This window comes from Diuraphis noxia, unplaced genomic scaffold (genome assembly GCF_037042655.1).
Source record: "Diuraphis noxia isolate RWA-SAM2 unplaced genomic scaffold, SU_Dnox_SAM2 contig0002, whole genome shotgun sequence".
NCBI lineage: Eukaryota > Metazoa > Arthropoda > Insecta > Hemiptera > Aphididae > Diuraphis > Diuraphis noxia.
In genome coordinates this window covers 78,958,280-78,981,172 of record NW_028301712.1, presented here as the reverse complement: position 1 = coordinate 78,981,172, position 22,893 = coordinate 78,958,280, and the positions used below count along the sequence as shown (strand labels likewise).

Here is a 22,893-nt window from a genome sequence, read left to right as displayed (position 1 = left end):
TATAGTTGGTATATTGACGCCAAGGTCCGGTCTGAGAATATTTACACCCATGGAATGAAAAAAAAAATTTAGTGTTCATTGGTTGATAAATTTAAAAATATTTAATTAATGATAATGTTCAAATAATTCTAGCCTCTAGGAGCACAAAAAATGTATTTAGTGTAGGTGCAGTAAAGTGTATAATAAAGCAGAGCCCTTGATCCACTATAAACATTTATCTCATAAATTAAATAATTACAAAAAGTATAAATTTTCAATTTCCGCGCTATAAATACGAGCTTAATCGCCCTTTAGTTATGTGCGAGTGATTGTGTCCGAAAGGATTTGTTCGTTGGGATATTCGTTAAAAGCAGGACTTATCTATTTTATATAATTGACAGTTTGATCTCAAAACCGTAACTAAAAAAAAACCCCCCTTATATATTTATTGATAATACTTAATCCTGATATTATTTATAACATCTATATTTAATCAAACATCGTTGGCCTACATTTTTTTAAACGAAATCGTGGGCTAATCATTGATTCATATACATAATTGATAATATAATAATGGAAATATAATTTGACGGCTATATACTTTTATTATATAAGTCGAATAAACAATATCGAGTTTCATCTATATGTACGTGTATATAATTATATCTAAACATAGTAGTTTTGATAATTTATCGCATTATTTATGACAATTTGAACTATGCACCGTTTTTATACTAGTTAGGTACCTTCATCATTTGCAATTCGTGTAATGAATGATCTTCCTTCGCACATGTTGAAATTGAAGCCCTAATATTGTATGCTTAATGTTTGAGTTCAGTAGTGGCGGAGATGGCGTGGGGGCGGTGATCGTCACTTTCTATTGAAGTACCTATTATGTTTTTGCATTTCCATATCGATTGTATTTTTAATTAGGCATAACTGACGTTTTATGCATTCTAAATCTTTCCATCGTCCTACCGCTTTTACGATAAAAGCCAAACCTTTCGAGATGTCAGTACGTAAGACCACGGTGAATATGTATATAGTGCCCCATATAGGAATTATGGCGTATAAAGTAAAAACAACCATTAATTTTTCCCGGTTCTCTTCCGCCATGATTCACTCAGCCATCACTGATGATCATCCCATCACTTTATCTCGGAGAACCCATTGCCTTACACATTATATCGTACATAAATGTATAATAGCAAACTATTTTGAGCGCTTATTAAATTATTTATGTACAATACGGCGGGTGAATCCTAATATCATCCTATATGACCATATATAAGCTACCTAGTCGTGTATGTCTATGATACAGAATGTATAGACGTCTCGCGAGTACGATATTTTATAATAATATCATATATATATATATATATTACACAAATGTGCGTGCGTGTTACAGGCATGTCTGAGGCACCCGGACAGCTCGGAGGCCAGCCAAAACCGGGACACGGTGTTTTGCCAGATGCGCAGGGCTATGGACCTGATCCATTACGTGGTCAAAGATGGCGTGAAGGAGGGTGGTGGCGAGTCCATGGCCCTGACACCGTACATATCGGAACAAGACGGTGGCGACACACTTGGCCACGCGCTCAACGTCCTAGACTCGTTTGTCGACATGACGAGGTATATATATATATATATATATATATGTATTATATTTAGTGCGATATAATTATAAAAATAATAATAATACAACAGTGAGCGGAGGGCGCCCAGTGTCGGCTATATTTCTATAAACACAATGCAGACTCGTCCTGAAATTTTTTTGTTGTGCACTCACTCCGCACGGTCGGTACTCGGTAGTGTCGCTATATAAAGTTATAATATATTATTAGGCTCGAGTATACCACGGCTCTTCAGATTTTGTTCGGTCCACGTTCACTCGAGGAAACTGTAGCGGGTTCTTATTGTTATGTTTAAATTTTTATATTTTGAATAACACAAAATATATTGCGATGAGAGAAAAAAAGTACAAATTTGCATAGAAACAAAAAAATAAGTTTTAACTACACTTTCACCCGTATACCTTTAAACATTATCCGTAGAGCTTTGTATCTATAATTATAAACGAATTCGAACACACAACGTCATAATTGTACGACGTTTAAACAAAGACAATCCGTAAACAAATATGTTCATTCGCTAGCTTTCATTATTAAAACAAATCGAATTATATTTGAACGTGTCCAAAATATATGGATTTACAATAGTAATTACTAATAATTATACAATGTTAAAGATCCGTTTTCATAGTTGTCCAACTAACGTTTAGGCTTGAACGAAAGTAATGAAAATTAAAAAAAAAAAAATTATAAAATTAAAATACAGGGTTATTCAAAATATTTCATCTGATTTCAAACACTTATCATTTTATATTATTGGTTTAGACTGTTTAGAGTAACATAATATGATACATAAAATAAATTATTAAATTTATTAAATTAATACATTTAAGAAGACGCTAAACCCGCATGTGTTGTCTCCGTCTACAAGTGCGTAACATTGCAAAAACTGTTTCGCGCGGGAAAGAACCGAGAAAGCTACAGTTATAACTAAGAAACGAAGAAATTTTCACCACATAAAAAGGAGAATTTTTTCTGTGCAATATAGTTTTTATTTTTTCGATATCAGAACTACAAAAAAAGTTATTCATGCTTAAAAACACAAAATTAATGTATTATAAAACAATAAGAATTTTTTTTGTATAAATGAAATCGAAAAAATAAAAACGATATTGCACAGACGAAATTCTCCTTTTTATATGGTGAAAATTTCGTTTCTTAGTTATAACTGTATCTTTATCGGTTCTTTCCCAAGCGAAACAGTTTTTGCAATGTTACGCACTTGTAAGACGGAGACAACACATGCGGGTGTAGCGTCCTCTTAAGGTTAACTGATAGGTAACAGTGATAAAAATGTTCGTGAAAAAATGTTGCATTGAATTTTAAATAATACATAAATTAACTTAAGTAGTTAACTATATCTTCTCATTAAGTAATAAATCAATTCATTTTTATGAGTGATATTCAAATTGATGTTAAGATTAGCTTTAAATGAAGTTGTAGATAGATGTATGCGTTTTGTGAAAAATAATTTACTAAAATTTACATTGAAATCTTTAAAAAAAATATATGCATAACGTAAAAGTGCAGAATGGTTATATGCATATAGTATATGTATATATATATCAGTTTATTATGACACACATTTACATTATATTTCTATATACTTTTGACTTATATAATATACAGTATATCAGAGTATGCTTTATGTAGGTTTTAAAATATATAATTTAATTATATGGAACAATTTATTTTGGTCATATTATATACTAAAGACCAAAATAGTAATAAATGGCTGGTCCAATGTGTGTGATCAACTTGCTATAATTTTGCTTGTTATATATTCATACTGCAAAAGTATTTTTTAAATCAGATGATAAAAAATCATCAAATATTTTAGTTTATTTCGGGTGGCACGACCGCCACCATTCATCTTTAAGTTGGCGGTCTAATAATAGCGGAGATGCACCATTTGCTTTTATATTATACTTGGACTTGACTATAACTCTCACAACGACTCAATTGTTTGAGAATGAGCTCTAGTATTTGGATCCACAAAATGTTCAGTATGATATACAGTTTGATGAATAAATCTGTAGTCCTTCAGAGAACTATATATGCTCGCTACTGATCGCTGTAAATCGTTGTACCAATATCTACCTCTCTTTCTATTATTGGTATAAGCGTTTGTCGGTCCCTTTTTCTACAATGAAAAATCGACGTTCAGTTTTGTTGTCTTTATTACAACATAAACCAAATACCCACGGTCCCCGTATTCTATTTCCATAATTCCGTTGGTTATTTTCTAACAGAATTTCATTTTCATCATTTGAAGTTTCGTCACTATCTTCATGTAGTCGAGGATCGTAATCACCACGTTGTGAGCGACCGCGATTATATTTTCGTTAAAATATAGGTAGGTATCTGTTATCGGTATATCACTCTCGTTGTACCTACAACGCTTTTTCGTAGATAGCCGTTTATCGGCAGATCACATATTGGACCGGTCCCAGTTATTCAGTTAGACAAATGTTCTTGTGATTCCCAAATCATAATAATACCTACATACAACATACTATACCTACACATGGCACAATATTATATTATTATAAAAATAAATTATATTATGAATTTAGTCATCAAGTGGGAACATTTATTTTGCCTATGAAAATTTGGTCCTACGCTTTTTATTATTAATATTTGATAGTAATGTGTACGAAAATAGTCTACTATACTACATATTTAATTAATTTAGTGTCATGTTGACATAGATAATATATCATTTGAATTAAAAGATTATTTAGATGAGACCCCAAAATTTTTTTCGGCTTTTTCATAGTAGACCCTTAATTATGTATTATAGAGTATATAGCGTTCAGTGACATATGTCGTATATAAACGAAGTAATCCTATAGCTGACGTAACTGTACTAAAACTACTACTAAAGTTTCTGATCCTAATTTCAAGGTTACTACTACAATTCTCTAGTTATCTCTGACATCAAGGATAACTCGATACGGCAGACGTTCTACTCACAAGAGTAAAGTCCACATCACCCCAAATGCAGCAGCTACTCTCCGTGACCGTATTTAAAACTATTCTAGGACTACATTATTAATATTTATTTATAGTGTATTGGTGGAAAATCTATTATAAGGTACGCACTACACACTCGCCGAAAACAATGCATCATACCTATACCTATAATGATACAGGTAGTTGTGGATAGATACCTATATAGGCTGTAATATTTATCACACACTTTCTTCCTACTATACTATAAATTATTTCATATAAACACTTTTAATCGTTCTAATCCTCTTATATCGAATTTATTCTCTCTCACACTTTTGGATGTGTCATCTTAAGTGTGTCACTGAGTCGTCTTTAGCGAAATTGGCTCAGGAACCTTCTCAATCTTAAAAAAAAAAAAAATGAAAAAAAATTGCCTGTCTAGAATAATTGTGAAGTAGTGTCGCTCGGACACCCTCTTCAATCAAGCAGTAATCTAACCACACAATATTACCTAGTGTGTAAATTTAATATAGATTGTAAATAAATAAAAAAAAAAAGGTACCCATAATATTTCACCGGTCTAATGCTGTATTTCAATTGCCACGTGGAAGCGGCAAATGCTGCACATCTTGATAATATTCACTCGCGTCAGTTCGAACGCACGAGATGCATAATTTTACTTTATACACTGTTTACAGTAACGATTCGCAAGATTTGCGACTATATCGCTTTACACTCCGATTCAATGTCCAACTCATTCGTCTTTCGCGATCCATTTATTCTAGCTATATACATTTGCACATTTGTACTTTTTTTTTTTTCGTGTAAATCCCTCGCTCGCGTAGAATGGAAACTGTCAAACACTATATCGTCATGTCGAGGTGTCTTGTATATTAAATTATTATATTGCGTAGCTGCGGGGCTCATTAAAAAACGATTTGTCCGGACAATCAACCCGCCGCCGCGCGCCGCCGTCTCAATCCTGCCGCCTCACGCGATTACCGTCGCCGTTGGTAGTTAACAATTGCGTGCTTTTACATCATATTACATAATAACATGTAAAATATTTTATGCATACACTTGTACCTACTACTAAAATATCATAATGTACATAATATCTGACCTATGTGTGTGTGTGTGTGTGTGTGTGTGTGTGTGTGTCCGCAGGCTGACACTCGTGCTGAGCGAGAAGGAAACGCTATTGCGCACCATGGACGTGATCATGGAACGTACGCAAGACTTCACCGACAGCGCGTACACCAGACACGAGCACCGGGAAAATATATTGACCTTGTGCGATCGCGTCAAGACGCATCTCGATCAATTGATCAGAGCCGGAGCTAGACTGGTGAGTTGCGTTTTACAAGCATATATATATTTTATTTACGTGCCTATACCAGGTCAGGCTGTAGGCGGACGGCCGATTACCGAATGTATTGATTTAAATCTCAGCTAGTATTCGTTCTATAACATTCATAGGCAGTGTTTGTTACCCTCCAGTTTATTTAGTCGTTATATTATAGGTAGGTACTATTGATATTTTTTCATATCGATGATGATTAAATGACGCAGGTAAACGGCACACAAAGTTAAAACGTGCGCGGCTTCTACCATAATATTAATATACGCCATATTGTACTATTATATAGTACAGTAACGCGTAAATGGCAAGTAGGCACAATTTCGCTGTCGTCATTTGACATTTAATGAAACGATTTTATAGTTTTACACTGTTATCATTAATATTATGACAAAATGTACAAAACGTCATTTTCAGGGTTGAGTTCTTTGTTACATGTCTAAGTGTAACTAAAAAGTTTTGTTTAAATAGGCTTGATTTTTATTTAAAAAAATACAAAAGTAGTACACAGCGCGTAAAAAATTTAAATTTAAACATAATATTGTATCTCAGATAGACAATTTAAAACACGCTAACGAACACTTTTCAAATCACTTTGAGCGTCACGTCAACATGAAATATATACACTTCATGTAAATGTAGTAAAGAACTTTTCACGTGATTTAAACTTAAACACATTTAAAAAAAATACTTCATATAAATTATAAACTAAAATTACGTATAGAAGAAACTATGTAGCATAGATACCTGTGCAAAATAAATTTACTCATGAATTTAAGTTGTTCTTTAATACTTACAAGTTATATATATATAATATATTACATCAATATAATAAAAAATTGTATAAGATAAAGTACCTATTTATAATTTATAGTCATGTAAAATATTTAACACATTTAACAACTAAAGTTTTATTAATGGGCTTATTGAAGGAAATATTGATGCACCCCGTTTATTAGAACGATTCGATATTCGTGTTCTTGATAGCACTAGGTTTAAGGGATTGTTTTACCTACCAGTTAACCATACCAATTTAAATAATAATTCTCCCCAGATTAGAATGAATAAGCTATAATAGTACTTTATCAATGAGTTAAATCGTATTAACATTTTTCTTTTTTTTAAATTCTTTAAAACTAAAAAGTCAAGACAGAAATTTAAATTTCAAATTGTATATCTAAAAGTTATTAGTATAATAGATATCTACACACTTTTTAGTGTTTAGCTTTTAACATCGAGTACGATTAAAATAAATAATGGTTAATGTTTATTATTATAGGTACTATATTGATTAATTTTTAGTTAATTTAACAATAATTAAACTCATATTTTGAATTCGGGATTAAACGATTGCTTAGATCCTTATAAGCATAATAAACAATCTCTAATGGAAAGTGGCTTTTAAAACCAACTCCTTCTTTTATAATAAAATAATATCTGTTATTTATTCATGTAGTTTAAAGCTTTTCATAAGTTATTTTAAGGATTAAGCTTACTAAGTTTTTAAAAGGATACATTGGTTGCTCATAAAGTTTTGGATCAGATAATATATACATTGTGAACCAAATACACCATACAACAGCAAAATACTTTATATTTTATTACATCATAATATAAAACCTCTAAAATAAGTCATAAAAGTCTTGTTTAAAAGTAAAGTTGAGTTAGTTTTAACTTTTGAAAGTTAAGCATACATTTTCATTTATTACAAATTGTAGGTAACTAATTAAATACATGATATATTTAACTAGGTATTTAATCGAGTTTTGAAATTTTGTATTTTGATCAACGGAGATGTATCATGTGTAATTAATTATAGCATAAAACTAAGAATACGACGGGGGTTTAAGATTGGTTTGATTTGTCTGACACTGGTCAATTAAATGTCCGGTATATCATCCCTATGTAGGTTAGACATCTGTCTTACTACACAAACAACTATCCATCCACTCAGGCACACATCAATAATGAATGAACACAGCTATAGAAATTATACCTACGCATTTCAATTTAACGACTCCATCATTGCCAACCTCTATAGACACTGTATGGATATAATTTAAGTTTGTTTAATTGATCATTGTTGTTTATAATTCGATGTTCTACCAAATATTGAATTTATTGATGATTGCAATACTATTTTTACACCGCTTTGATGAAATAATCACCAGGGTATTATAATTACTATATATTTTTTTATTTATTATGTTTTAAAATGTGTCAACATATTACATGTTATTACAAGTTTATTAATACAATTAAGAATATATATTAAATGTGGTATGATCAGAAGATATGTGATGCGTTTAATTTATTAAGGAGTGGGAGTGATGGGGGAGTGGGATTTTGTTTATTATTCATGTTAGAGCAGCTTGGAGGGGGTTTAGGACTAATTTTAACTTGTTAAGGAAATTGGTGGCGATTTACAGAGGTTGATCGAGTGGTGGAGTGTTCGCTGTGGCTTCGGCAAACGAGGGCTTTTCTTTTGGGTTTGAGTTTAGCGCGTCACGTCCTCTTCTGTAATAAGGTACATGTGGTACACATGTCTTTGAACGAGTTGATGAACTGTTTCTGTCGTTCTCGTTTTCGATTTGACATGGCTTAATATTTTTTTAAAGGTTTTTCATCCTTTATAATTGGCAATGTGGTTTCTCCTATAATTTGCACGTTTTGCTGGTTCCTCCAGCTTTTTTGTGCAATTTTCGGTGTAATGTTCAGCTCTACATTTTACGCATCGCGTTTTGTGGAAACAGTAGGTGCATGTGTGTCTATACTTTTGGCAGTGATGGCATTGGGGAGGGCCAAGTTGTTTCCGTGTGTATTCGAATTTTACAATTCAGTTTAATACTTTGGTGATTCTGAATATTTCACGATTATTGGTGTTGCGAACTAGGCTGATGTTAAATAGTGGAAGTGGCAATTTGTTCGTACGGTGAGTTATATTTGTAATGCTGATTACTTAATGCCCAAGGTAACTTAGGCAGTTTTAGATATCTGTGGTTGGAGTCGTTTGGTGGAGGTGGCACGGACGACACGGAATGGTTTGAAGGAACTGGGGAGATAAGACTATAAGAGTAGCATTCGTGATCGGCGTCTATTAGATATGACTTAATAGCCATGAAGTTGGCCCATGTGTTTGGTCGTATGACAATATTAGATCTGATCGCTTTACATGTGAACCATTCTGGGCCCACCATGCAAGTTAGGTCTTTGTTGAATGTACTAAAATCGGTTACGTTTGTTAGGACGATATTCGGAAGCTTAACATTACTTTGTTTTGGTGAGGTTTCAACAGATTGTGCGACGAGTTGAGCTTCATTTGTGATGAAGACGTCGTCTTGTTTATCCGTTGCTAAGGCTTGCTTAAAACGATTTGGCGAGACGACAAATTTATTTTTTTTATCCTCATGGTTTGGTGAGTTAGTGAAAGTTGACGATAGAGCTCTCTTTGATGGATTTTCTATCATTTTCTTTTTTTGAATTTTGTTCCTGTTTACAATGACAATTGGTGAGACAGTATTCTCCATTAGAGCGTTTTTAATGACTTAATTATGAATAACTGGTTTGATACGATAAGCATTACGGAACGCACGTGTTATCGTTTTGGCTGTCTGAGCCCGATTAATTACAATATTATTTTATGATATATCCATTTATGATTTATCTATTACAGTGGTATTCAACATTTTTCATTGTCTATGAGTGGGTCTATTAAGTGTTCACATTATTCTGAAGGTTCCCAAAGTACTATATGAAATAATTAAAATAGCACATGGATATAATATGGACCAATATGGGTGATAATAACAGTGACTTAGTACTACTCAGTACTAGAAATAAAACTTCAAATGGTCTCGTGGTGTGTTTCGTTATCGTTTTCATAACGATTACAAATAATATTTTTAATAATTATACAGACTAACATTAATATTGGTTTCCAGTGCTTAGACACGGTTTCCTTTGTAAACTCTTGCAACATCCCAGGAAGCTATAACATAAAATTTGAATACTTCTGATCTATTAAGAAGAAACGAAATTTTTTATATAGTGTATTCATTAAATTAATTTTTTGATTTATAGGTGGATTTTTATTTAGAAAATTTTATTCATTTTTTCTTGAATGGAAATATATTTGAAAAATATTACAATATTATTTTGATTTTGATTCCTACACATTTTTAAAATAAATTAATACTAATAAATACAGATGATATTCTTAATAATTTGTTTTAGTCTTTTCATTCGTTTTTAAGAAAAGTTATACGTTTTTGTCTAAAAATGTAATGGAATAAAAACCACTTTCATAATTCTTATAATTAAGTGTAAAAAATATTCACAAACAATACTGGTAAACAGAGTTTAAAATAAGAATATGAATCTTAAACACGCATCAAAAATATAGGTATAATAGTTGCTTAGTTTTTATATTGTGTATAACTATAAAAATTATAGAAATAATAACGTTAAAAAACCATTATAATAAAATAATGATAATTTTCATGATATTGTAATAGTTATGTATTAAAAATAAAAAAATGAACGTATATAAAAAATAACATTTTAGTATTTCTATGTGAATATAATTAAATTTAAAATGCTGCTAAAAACTTAGTCACGTCTCAAATGAAACAATTAAAATTCAGAAACACTATACTCAAAAAAAAAAAATTTATAATAAAAAAGTTGTTCGTGTCCCGCTTGGTTTTGATAGTCTTATGATATTGTTGCAAATTTGTAGCCAGCTCATAAATCAATAACAACTATGTAGGTACACCCAGACCAGTTGCTATAAAATGCTCAGATTAACACTAAATTATATTATCTTATAATGACATAAAATAAAAAAATAACTTAACCTAGGTATTTATCTATTTTTTATTTTTCATTTTTTCAAAAAATATCGAAATATTTTAGCGTTATAATTATCGTTTTATAGAATTACTTTGTACCTATAGCAATACTTTAGTTTATGCCACCGTTGATGAAACATTATTTGTTAACCTCGAAATTTCACCAAATTTTAATGGTTTTTAATTCTCTGTGGGTCGCCTAACCTACTCGATGATCTGGTGGTGAATATGGTCACCACAGTTAAAACTCCGACGATGGGCTGCGAAAAAAATGAAAGGGTCGAGTGTTGTTTGAGTGTGCTGAGCTAAAATGTTTATTCAATGCGGTACGGGCAACAAGTATATATAATGATGTATACATATATATAATAATAGTTGTATATAGGTGTGCTTGCGTCAATTGGCGCACCACCGTGATATCGACATTTGTTCGAGTCAAGAGAATATAAAACGATAATAACAATGACGAGAAAATTCACAACGATAATAATAACAATAATACCTATAACAAAAGTAATAAATCATTTTTGGCTGTTAAACGTTTTAAATGATTAAACCAGTATTTCAATTCATTAATCAAAACAAAACAACAACAACAAAATAAGAAAAAAATTCCTTAATGAATATTGTGTCCAACGTAATAAATTGTAATAAATCGATATTTTATTATATTTATTGTGTAGCACGTATGTCAGTGCCCAAAACTCGGTCAAATACCTATAATGAATAAAAATACCGTAAGTAACGATTGAACAGGATAAGACACTGCCTGTAAATAATATAATATGCATGTACTAGTATGTATAAATAATAGCTGTATTCGCGCATATCTACACACGGCACGTACAAAAAAAATATATTACATCTCTTTTTTTACAATTTTGTCTGTTGAAAATACTTACACATATGACATATACATATACACAACACACACTCAATTTCAATATTTACGTAATGGCGTAAATTAAATTGTTTCTATGTAATATACATATCATACTGATTGAATGATTTTGTTCATTTCACAAATCCTTTCTTTTTTATGTCATATTTTCCAATCACACGAGACTCATAACTATTGTTAGTGTATTGAACGAAGTTAGCAACGGTTAAAGTTTTCAAGCTTATTGGTATTTCAGTCGATCTTAATGGTGTGACGTAAAACTAAAGTCTTAAAAGAATTAAGAGATTTAAGTTTTGAAGAAGAAAAGTGCTCTGCTGAAAATCATTTTCAAATTTGATTATTATATATGCGGTTTGGTAAATGGTTTGGTTGAAAATTTAATAAACATAATACTATAAATGTTTAACGGAATCCTATATAGTGTTACCAGTGATCTAAACAATCTATGTTTTCGCTTGAAATACTGAAAAACTCAAGGTTAAATGTCAATTTATCAATGTAGATTTCGTTAAAAAAAATTTTTAAAAAATGCGGGAATGTGGGTATCGCTCTGCTGTACATTAGGTGGGTGGGGGAGGGGGGTGGACCTCTGACTAGGGCAGGTTAGATTTGAATGCAATGATAGGTATCATTGTATACGAAAAATGATTCTGAACGGAGATGATTTGTCAGTCTAGGATATATTATAATTATATTGTTTATTATTATATTTGCAGCTATATATTATTTAAATATTGTCATATATTCTATTTTGAAACAAATATTTTGTTTTTCAATTAAGACGAATTTTGCATAAGGCATGGTTAATCAATTTTTCCAAAAACATTGCATGTAGTTATCATAATTCATAATATCTTATATTTTCGATATACATGTACCTGGTTTGAGGATAAATAATCGTTATCATTACGCGATTTCATAAAAATTTTATAAAACTGTTGGAAAATGTTTACTTTTGACCTCTATAACACACCAAGGATATTCACTTTTACATCGGAAACCACCACCAAAGTTTGAAATTGAAGCATTATTTCGACTAGTTATGCTGTACACAGACAAAAAAAAACACACACATCATTGTAATTCTTCTGAAGTATAATCTGCGAACGCTGAACTTAATTTTATAGGAATATAATTATTTAACTTAGATATTTGCAGGGAACAAAACAATTGGATATTTTTTTTTACAAATTTACAAATTGTTAATTATAAGTATAAGTATAACTATTATATAAATTAAGTTTTTCAAACTATGATAAGGTTTGATGTAAACTGATAAAGTTGTATTGTAACTTGTAGGTACAGAAATTGAGGAATGGTAAAGTCATCACATGTTGTGAAGGTGAAGAGTAAAATTCAGTGTATGAAAAACTTTCTTGTTTTTTGGTTCGTTGTACATGAAATGAAAAACACGTTTTCAAATATTTATAATATTCTACATTAAATAATAAACTGTCAAAAATATTATAGATGATGGTGTGAAGTTTTGTTTTTATTAAACAAAACATCATACTGCAGGTTATGTTGCATACGTATAACGTATACGATATTGTATATATTATTATAAATGGTACATAAAAAATTTAGTAATATAAAATGTTTTCACAATATAGGTGTTAAATCTAATTTTATGTTTCATAATAATATAATAGAATAGAACAAAGTAATATAATTACCTATACTCTAAAATATATTTTGTGCCATTATTATTTTTAGGTATAATTAGCCAATATTTAAATTATTAAAACTATTTTCGTTAAGTTCGAACAAATATCTGCCGTGTCATATCGTAATGTTTACCAATACTAACTTTTGTTTTGATCACAAGTCAAGGATAAAAAAGTAAATAAACTGTATTATACATTCATAACTATAAACTTATTTAGAGAGCAATTTTATTTTGAAAATATCCCAAGTGTACTTAAAAATATGGCTGCTATATTAAAAAACCTTTATTACTACGTTTTATAATTTCAAACCTCGGTCGGCACATATAATATACATATCTCAGTTCTGCTTCTGAGTTGTGTATAGGTATACTTATAATAATATAATATTATGTTCAATGTCGTGTGTAATTCCGAAAACATTTAAACGAATTATGTTCCGTACTAACCAGTTAAATTTTCCAACGAAACCCTTGTAATAATTCGTTGACTTTGTTTTTTATGCGTAATTGGATGAACGTTTGTACCATGAATAATATAAATAATTGGATCGAAACCGTATAAATTTCAAATCTATAATGTCCTAATTCTAATTTAATTTTAAAACTGTAGTTATATTGGATACATTACCACCACGATTCTGCAATCCGGGGGGGGGGGTAAAGATATTACTATTTACCATCTTAAACAACGTTGTTTGTTGGAATATTTTTAGGAACAGTGTGATGAATACTCGCCTACAAAATCGTTGGAAGTAGCCGTTAACCAGTGCCTCGACGCCACCAAAGAACTCAGATTGCAGCTGATAGCGACGTGTAAAGAACAATCCCACGATTTACCATTAATAATTAGGACTGGCTATGACCTCGTAACGTGCATACAGACCACGTCTTCCGATGGAGACGTCGATAGCCTTAACAAGTACGGCGATCAATTTGTTGAAGTCGTAGACCAAATCGGTGAGGTAAGTAAAAAAAAAAAATAAAAAATAACGACTACGAATGAAACATTTTAACAAAAATATTATGCCTTTATTTCAGATATGTAAAGTACTGAGGCATATTGCGACTACAGAATCACTTCAGGTGTCTGCGAAACACGCCGAAGTCAATCTACGAGTGTACGCTCCACAAATCGTTACTGCTGCTCAAGCATTAGCTCACTATCCTTGTTCAAAAATCATAAAAGAAAATTTAGAAGGTCGGCAATCGTTATTAATATATTTTACACTTGATCTTAAGCTTTAATCGGTGTTTCAATCATGAATATGATGTGTAATTTGCTTTTATAGTATTTGCGGACATGTGGCAAGCCTTGACTCAAGACGTTTCTACGGTGTGTAAAGAAATTATGGAAAAACAAATACCGGAAAAACAAACATACATGTCACTCCCCAGGCCAGGCGTAAGTTGACATTAAACTTAGAGGTTTTCGTGTATATAATGTTTATTTCAAAGACTGTTAGTTTTTTTTTTTTGTTTTATGACAATATTCGATTCGTTACAGAAACACGGTACAACGACAAAACCGCTGAAGTCAGTGAGACTAGATCTATCGGTAAGACATCATATTAAAACCATGTCGTCGTCGTGGGGATTTTATTTTTATTTACGTTTATTTTGGCTTGTCCTTGCCTCCCGTAGGAACAAGATCAAATCGCCAAGGCTGGTCTGGAAATGAAATTGGCGTCGAGTGAAGTAGACACGGAAGCGGACAGATGGGGCGCTGGAGAGGAAGACGACGCGGCCAACGAGGAAGGCGCCAGCGTGGACGATCGGGGCAATACGACCAAAGCACACGAAGACAACGACATTGTGCGTAGAGCGAAAAACATGTCCGGCATGGCGTTAAGCATGTACGAGTTTACCAAGGGAGACGGTGGGTCGTCGCTGAGGACCACTCAAGATCTGTTCACGCAGGCGGAATATCTGGCCGAGGAAGCAAACAGGCTGTACAAATTGGTCAGACAATTTTCGTACCAGGTAAACAATATTCTGCTGCAATTGGTATAAACGGGCGACGTGATGTGTACCTATACACGACAAAACTGCTCTTTTGAAAATAATTTACATTAAGTCGTGAAAAATATAAATGTAAATGTTTTTCAAATATTATTTGGCCATCATATTATGTCCATATTTGTACTTTAAATTTATATTCAAATAAATATATTTGGTTTTAAATAAATAAATAAATAAATAGGTACCAAATAAAATATAATTTACCGTAGGAACTATAAAAGTTTATATATATATTTATATGTATAAAGTATTGTAAATCATTATTTAGTGGAGTTTATTGAAGTAAAAATGTTTTATCAATTTAATTATCATGAAACATAATGACGGTAAGAACATTATCTGTGTTTGTGTGTGAGTTTTTAACGATAATTAAGTTTTTAAGTGAATCACACAATTTTCACTATATTACTTATACTAATAACTTGCTAAAAAATTATCGTTAACACAGATAATGGTCTTACCACTATGCTATATGAAACTTAACTTTGCATTGCATGAATTTTATTTATCTAAATAATTTAAATTACAAATCCGTCGTTTTCATTTACTTTTATTTTAAGCTCAAACATTTGTTATCAGGTTCCTATGGGTGCAAACAAAAAAGAACTTTTGGAACAGTTGGATCAAGTTCCAACATACGTACAACAGTTGCAATTTACTGTAAAAATGCCTACGGTTGGTAAATCTGCTACATTTTCAAAAGTCGACAGTGTGATTAACGAAACTAAAACGCTAATGAACGTTATATCAAAAGTAGTCACAACCTGTTTTGTATGTGCTACTAAGGTAAGTGCTGTTCTCATAATATTATTAACGAAACAAAATATGAAGGGAAATTATTAAACACCGAATGAGAACCAATCAAAGTTCGATTTTATTTTACACGTAAAAATTAGTGTTTGAAGTATGAAATATTTCAATGTTTTGTGAAATATTGGATTTTTATTAATAATTTCACTATTTGGCCCTACTGCACTAACAATTTTATCTTCCAGCCAATTTAGGAGATAACTATATTACAGTAATTATAATTTATATTATTTCAAGTTCATAAGCAAAAAAACTATGATCTTTATAATATATACTAATATACCTATATAAATATACTGGTTTCCTAAAAATCATGGTTTTAATGTTTCTTTTTAATATTTATTAATTATTATATTTAATATTTTTACTATGTTTTTTGTTATAATTAATTATATAATTACATGTTGATTATTAGTAAGAAAACTATGATCTTATACCTAAGTACTGGCTTCCTATTCAAATAAATGTCATAAAGATTCATGGTCAAGAAAACTCTGATCTGATTTTTAACATATAAGTATACTTATATAACTATATAAGTAACCACGTTCATGGTACATATACAATATACGATACCTACCTATTCCTTATTTATTTTACATTTTCACATCAAATAATAGGTACAGCAAAAAAATACAACATATTATTATACATTGAAACTGAGAAAAAAATGTGTGTATTAATTTATTTAGATTAATTATTTAATATTTTACAAGACAAAACTACAAAAATAATGATAATTGAAATATTTCACACATTTTGAAATATTTCATGAAATTTTCAAACACTAGTAAAAATATGTACCGTCCTCGGATGTTGTATTTTACGTATTTTACATTTATTTCCCTCGTCAAACAGCCAGTAATCAAATAATATCTCGCACATATTTCCGTTTGATATACATATTTTGTTCTCTTGTAACCAAATCATTCATATTTATACTCGTCTTCCATGCAGTCATATCTTGATGTTAAAACATTTTTTTTTTTTTTTAGTACAACTTGGACTTCCAAGGTCTGTCGACCAGAAGCGGTGGCTTCGGCGACCGCGGTGAAGACGGTAGCGGTGCTGGTTCCGGAGGTGAAGGTGGCAAACTGAGTGGAGGATCAGGCTCGGATGGATCCATGTGACAGTTTGGGATGGGGCGGAGGAGCAAAGGGGATGGCCGCCGCACCCGCGTGTCGTTCCTGCTCTTCTGAGCCCGTGCAGCTACACTCGCAGCCAGCACGAAACCCGCAAACTATTCACATGGCTTCCAAATCCCCGCATACAACCAATACTGCTGGAAAATTACTTCCGGTGTTTGGATTACTAAAGTTACCGGATAAGTTTCGCTCAACAAATAAAAGTAGCATAACATAATATATTTACATTGTATTTGTCTATAACGTTAATTCGTCGTCACCACATAAGTGGAGAATGGCTATCATAATATTATATCCGTGACTCGATTGATTTAACGTAATCGCGCCCTACACGTTTTTGTTAACGTTCGACTCGCATCTATAATATATCATTACGTATGTACCGTGTTATTTGTATTATTATTTTTAATATGTTTTATTGACGGCGATTTACCAAACGCTAAACTATCATTTGGGTACACTTCTCTTCCGAGTTCACACGTGTTATAATAATATATTATATTATAAATGTCTCGTAGTATGAGGAGTATGAAATATGAAATTGATCGATTCTACTACATAGGCCATTGAACGACAAGCATTACAATTCTAAAGTATAATGAATACTAAATAAAACGACGCCTTATGATTTAACTGACAATTTAATATATTGTCGTTAATGTTTCGATCAAAGAGCAATATATGCAATATATGTTTATATTATATTATTATAAAAATAATTTTTATTAAATGTTTTGATTTTTAAATCATAATAAAACGATGTCACTATAAAATTTTTATTCAACTTGAACACAATCTTAAGCTTATAGACAATCAGGCGATATAATTTACTAGGACACAGTTAAGAAAGATCTATTTGAAATCAATATTTTAACTACAAAACATAATATACACAAATATATAATATATGAGTAATAACACGGTGTTCATTAGGATGTCTTTTACGGTGGACTCAACCTGACTTGCTCATATTGAGTACCTATAATTTGATTTGTTTTGATATTTACCTACTTGTACATAAAACCCTATTGACTGTACAATTTTAACCTGAATTTTGATATCATTCGGCTTTAAGTCATAATAAATTAACCGCGATATAGATGTGTTCTCAATAATTAGTGATTATTAATTATATTACCACACATACTATACGGTTTTATTTGCATTGGACATCTGTCTCCAAATATTGAAAACCATTCAATAACAATTCAAATAATGTTTTGATTATTTTAAACAATGTGAAGATTATGAAAATTTTAATATTTTTTTCTGAGATGTCAAGACTGTGTCTTCCACTCAAAAAAAAATTGTTTTCATGTCAAAAAAATTCAAAGTAGAATATTAAGCTATGTGTCTTCCCCAAATTGTGTTCCATTGCCCTATAACTTCCCGTGTGTTTTAACTTATTAGATTTAACGATCTCTGAAAAAAATTAGTTGTTGTTCAATATTTTATTATGAATTAATTATTTTAATACAATTTTGAATAATTATGGCATCCTAATTAAATGCCAAATTTTAAAAATTCGTATATCTTTTTTGGCTTAAACGTTTTTTTTTTTTTTTTAATGATCTTTAAAAGTGATTTTGTAAATACATATATTAGACTGTGCCAAATTTTTAACATCGTTTGATCAATTTTAAATAATTTGTTTACCGTGTTATTTTTATGTAAATTTATCAAAATACAATTTGTTGTTAAGAGTGAACAATTTGAATTTCTACAACGTTCGTCGTTATCGTATTACTATAATAACAACGTCCATGTTAATAGACACTACGCATAACAATAGCTAATGAAAAAAATACCGTTTGCTTTGAACTGATGTCCAATTAACCGTGTACATAAAACTGTTGAACGAATTACATACTGAGCCATATTTATTTCTTAAAGTATAAACTTTACATTAAATATGTTCATTTTTTTTTTTTTTTTTAACAAATAAAAGCATAAATTAATGCAACCGAAAATTATTCATCTTTTTAAGATCAATAATATTTTCTTTTTTGTAATCGATTGTTTTGTGAGATAAATAAATACTTATTCATTTATTATAATACACGTTATTAGGGGCTTTTATTTATACGTTTGTTTGATTTTATAATACTATAATTGAATTCATATTTTTTTTTTTAAATAAATCTAAAATATGTTATGCAAAATGATAAAATTTATCAAAATAAAAATAAAAACCTAGTTCAGTATAAGAATGGTTTTGTAATATTTTTTGTTTTTGTGAACAATCATGAATCCATTAACACAATGATCAAACTTAAAATAATGCAAGTGTTTACATAAAATAATCTTTACACATGAACTTGAATGTTTTAAATTTTCTTGTACATCTTGTAAGTGAATGATTATTTAAAACATTTAAAATACATGATCTCGTTTAATCAAGTGATTATATAAAGTTTTCAAAAATTTAAGTTTACTCATGATTAAATATTTCATAATTAATTATAGTTTTCTGTAACTATCTGACAATTTGTATTTTAGCACCTACGCAATATGTTAAATGATTCTGTTTGATCTTTTATAAATTTCCTAAATCCCGATAAAAAAATTAAAACAAATGAATGATCGCCGTAAGGCTTAAATGACGACATTAAACAAATTCTATATGATTAGCTACTTTTTTTAGATATATATTTTAATAATTACCTACCTATTTAATTTTGTTAAGATTATTAATTCAGTTTGAAAAAGTGTAACTCGATTTATAATTTATGTTTTTAACTCTACATTAGAACGATTAACAGATAAAAAATAATATTTTAAAATGAAGAGAAAAATGCATCTATTTTTTTTTCATGCATGATCAATTATATTTAATTTAAAATAAAAATGAATGCTGGTTATGATGGTTACAAGTCACAATGAGTTTTTACAACTGCCAATTAAAACGGATAATAGATTCACTTTTTCTTGATTAAAGCCTCTCTTATACATAAAATATCAACGCAGTAGTAAAATTAAATTCGTTAAATTGTTGAAAACATAGTTTTATTTTTTATATTCATTAAAAATGCATTTTAACTATGGTTAGATTATATTACATAGATTTTTTAAAATATATTGTACAAAGTTATATAGTTATTTATTATTTTATTTGTTTTATTTCTGTAAAAATGTGTTGTTAAATATTATTATTTTAGATTGCATTTCTAGTAATTAAGAGTTATGAATAAATACTTTTTTTTGTATCATCACTTACTTAAAATATAATTTTTAGACAAAAGCTTGTCAAATGGTAAAAATACATATATTTTTTTTTTTTAACAAATGATTTAAAACCTTAATCAGAAAAATTATAGACATTAGTGTTATTTTCACTCATAAATACAATAGTTCGATTTAGTGACGTAGTGTGCTTTACTTAAGCATATTTTGGTAACAGACAATCTTTTGATGAATTTTTTTTTATTTAATTAACCCTTAGTCGTTGTTGGATTACAACCAACGATTTAATTGTTTTTTCAAGTTGAAATTTGAACTTGTTTTTATAGCTAAAAATATAAGTATTTTTTTATCGTGTTGAATGTCGAATGACGCCAAAAGCCCTTTATTATACAAAATATAAACGATTACTCACTCTGTACATCTGATATTAGTGTGTTATTTGTTGAATGTTAATTAAGATTATTTAAATATATATAACACACACACACACACACACACCTATATAATATGTTTTATATTATAAAAATATATACATATTATACGTATTTACTACATTATATAAATGATATTAAGTGTGTATTGTATTTTAGACAAGTCTAAAATTTAACATAAACTGTATACATTTGAGGTACCATTGTAAAGCATCGGTGATTTTGTTTTTATTTATTAATTACTATAAATAGAACGCGTTTTTTGTCCGAATAATGTTTTTGACTTTGTATTTCGTCATTTTTTCGAATTGTTTTTTTATATGCATGTAAAAAAATATATTTGTAAATGTTTTATTGTACATCTTCGTTACAAAACACTTGAATAATAAATACAATTAAAAATAACTATCATTTATTTAAACCTCTGCAAACCAATAGAAGAAAAGTTGTCTTTGTTAGTTTCAGATTTTATATGGTTTATTTATTTTTTAACAGCAAATAATGTTATTAGCACAACAACGATAACATAAAAATATAGTATATAGAATAATAAAATAGTACCTTTTTACATACTTGAGTTACGTATGTAATAGAAGTAACATGATACATTTTTGAGAATAATTGTCAAATTTTTAAAATTCATAAGTATATATCACAGTTCATTTAATACAATTTTCAATATATAAAATAAATTAACAAAATCACAGTATATAAATATATAGTAAATTTAAGTATAAGTTTTGAATAAAACATGGTTATTTAAAGCACGTATATAATTTAACAAGTATTTTAAAGGCGACTTCATGTTAGATTTAATTATAATGGTTATTATAAATTATAATAATTTATTAATTAAAAGCTAAAAACACTAGACACATTTTTGTCTCGAAGAAAATAAAAATCGACAGATACATTTATGCAATATTATTGTTATGTCGGAGAAACATCAGACGATAATATTTTTTTTCTATAATTATAATATAATATAATAAATTTATAATAAATTACATGTTTAAATTCTGTATTTATCAGAATATATTGTGTGGGTATACTTTTATTTTTACTTATGAAAACGATAAAATGTACTTTTATCCACAACTTTTGATACCGATATTTTGATTTTTTTTTTATATGTCATTCTAATAAAAAACTACAGCAAGCTTATTAGTTTTTTACTGGATAAATACCATGGTACATTTAGAATTGTAAAACACTACAATCTTTAATATTTCTAATATTTCTCCTATTACTAAAATGTATCCGTTGTAATTTTTTTCCACAAGTTTATTAACTGATTCTAGACAAAAATCGATCTAGTGATTTTTACAATATATATTTTATCATAAGTTTATAATTTATAATATTTAAAGAGATATAACCCTTTAATATAATAACAATCAAATGGTTTATATTATTTTATGTTGTTTGAATTTAAAATTAAAAATATATTAGTAAAACATAGTTCAAGCTATTCTTAATTATAAACGTCGAATATTTTAGTCCTGAGCTGGTTTCATTTCTTTTCTAAAACAAAATATATACAATTTTTAGTATTTATCACACCAGAAATTAATTAATTATTAACGATCAAATCGCAATTTATATGCACATTAATATAATTATAATGTAAAATAGTTAATATATTTTTAATAATTGCTTCAATTATATGCAAATATTGGTTGTACCTACTAGATTATGATTGCTGATCAATAAAAAATGTATTTGGACAATTAAGCATATTATGTAATAAGAAATAGAGTTATAGAATCATAACAATAGTCTTTAGAAGTATAAAGGTAGCATTTATTTTTTAGTTGATGTCTTAAAAAAAATTAAATTAAAAAATTAAACAAAATTTACCTATATGAAAATTATATTCAACATATTATTATAATTTACTAATATAAGGAATGGAAAAACTGTGAATCAATTCACAATTATATTTTACGAATGGGAGAAC

The 22,893-nt window shown here is 29.3% G+C and overlaps 1 protein-coding gene across 2 annotated transcripts in view; it reads left to right on the top strand.

Moving 5' to 3' along the window:
- alpha-Catr (alpha-catenin related) overlaps positions 1–21,338 on the top strand; it is a 50,418-nt gene extending 29,080 nt beyond the window's left edge. For both annotated transcript variants that reach the window (XM_015515920.2, XM_089221653.1), the window contains exons 5-13: positions 1,388–1,611; positions 5,733–5,913; positions 14,059–14,307; positions 14,384–14,543; positions 14,635–14,747; positions 14,850–14,900; positions 14,987–15,325; positions 15,944–16,150; positions 17,170–21,338. In XM_015515920.2, coding sequence (XP_015371406.2) covers positions 1,388–1,611; positions 5,733–5,913; positions 14,059–14,307; positions 14,384–14,543; positions 14,635–14,747; positions 14,850–14,900; positions 14,987–15,325; positions 15,944–16,150; positions 17,170–17,304 — 1,659 coding nt within the window. In that variant the 3' untranslated portion in view covers positions 17,305–21,338. The remainder of the gene's footprint in view (positions 1–1,387; positions 1,612–5,732; positions 5,914–14,058; positions 14,308–14,383; positions 14,544–14,634; positions 14,748–14,849; positions 14,901–14,986; positions 15,326–15,943; positions 16,151–17,169) is intronic.
- Positions 21,339–22,893: the final 1,555 nt, after the last annotated feature.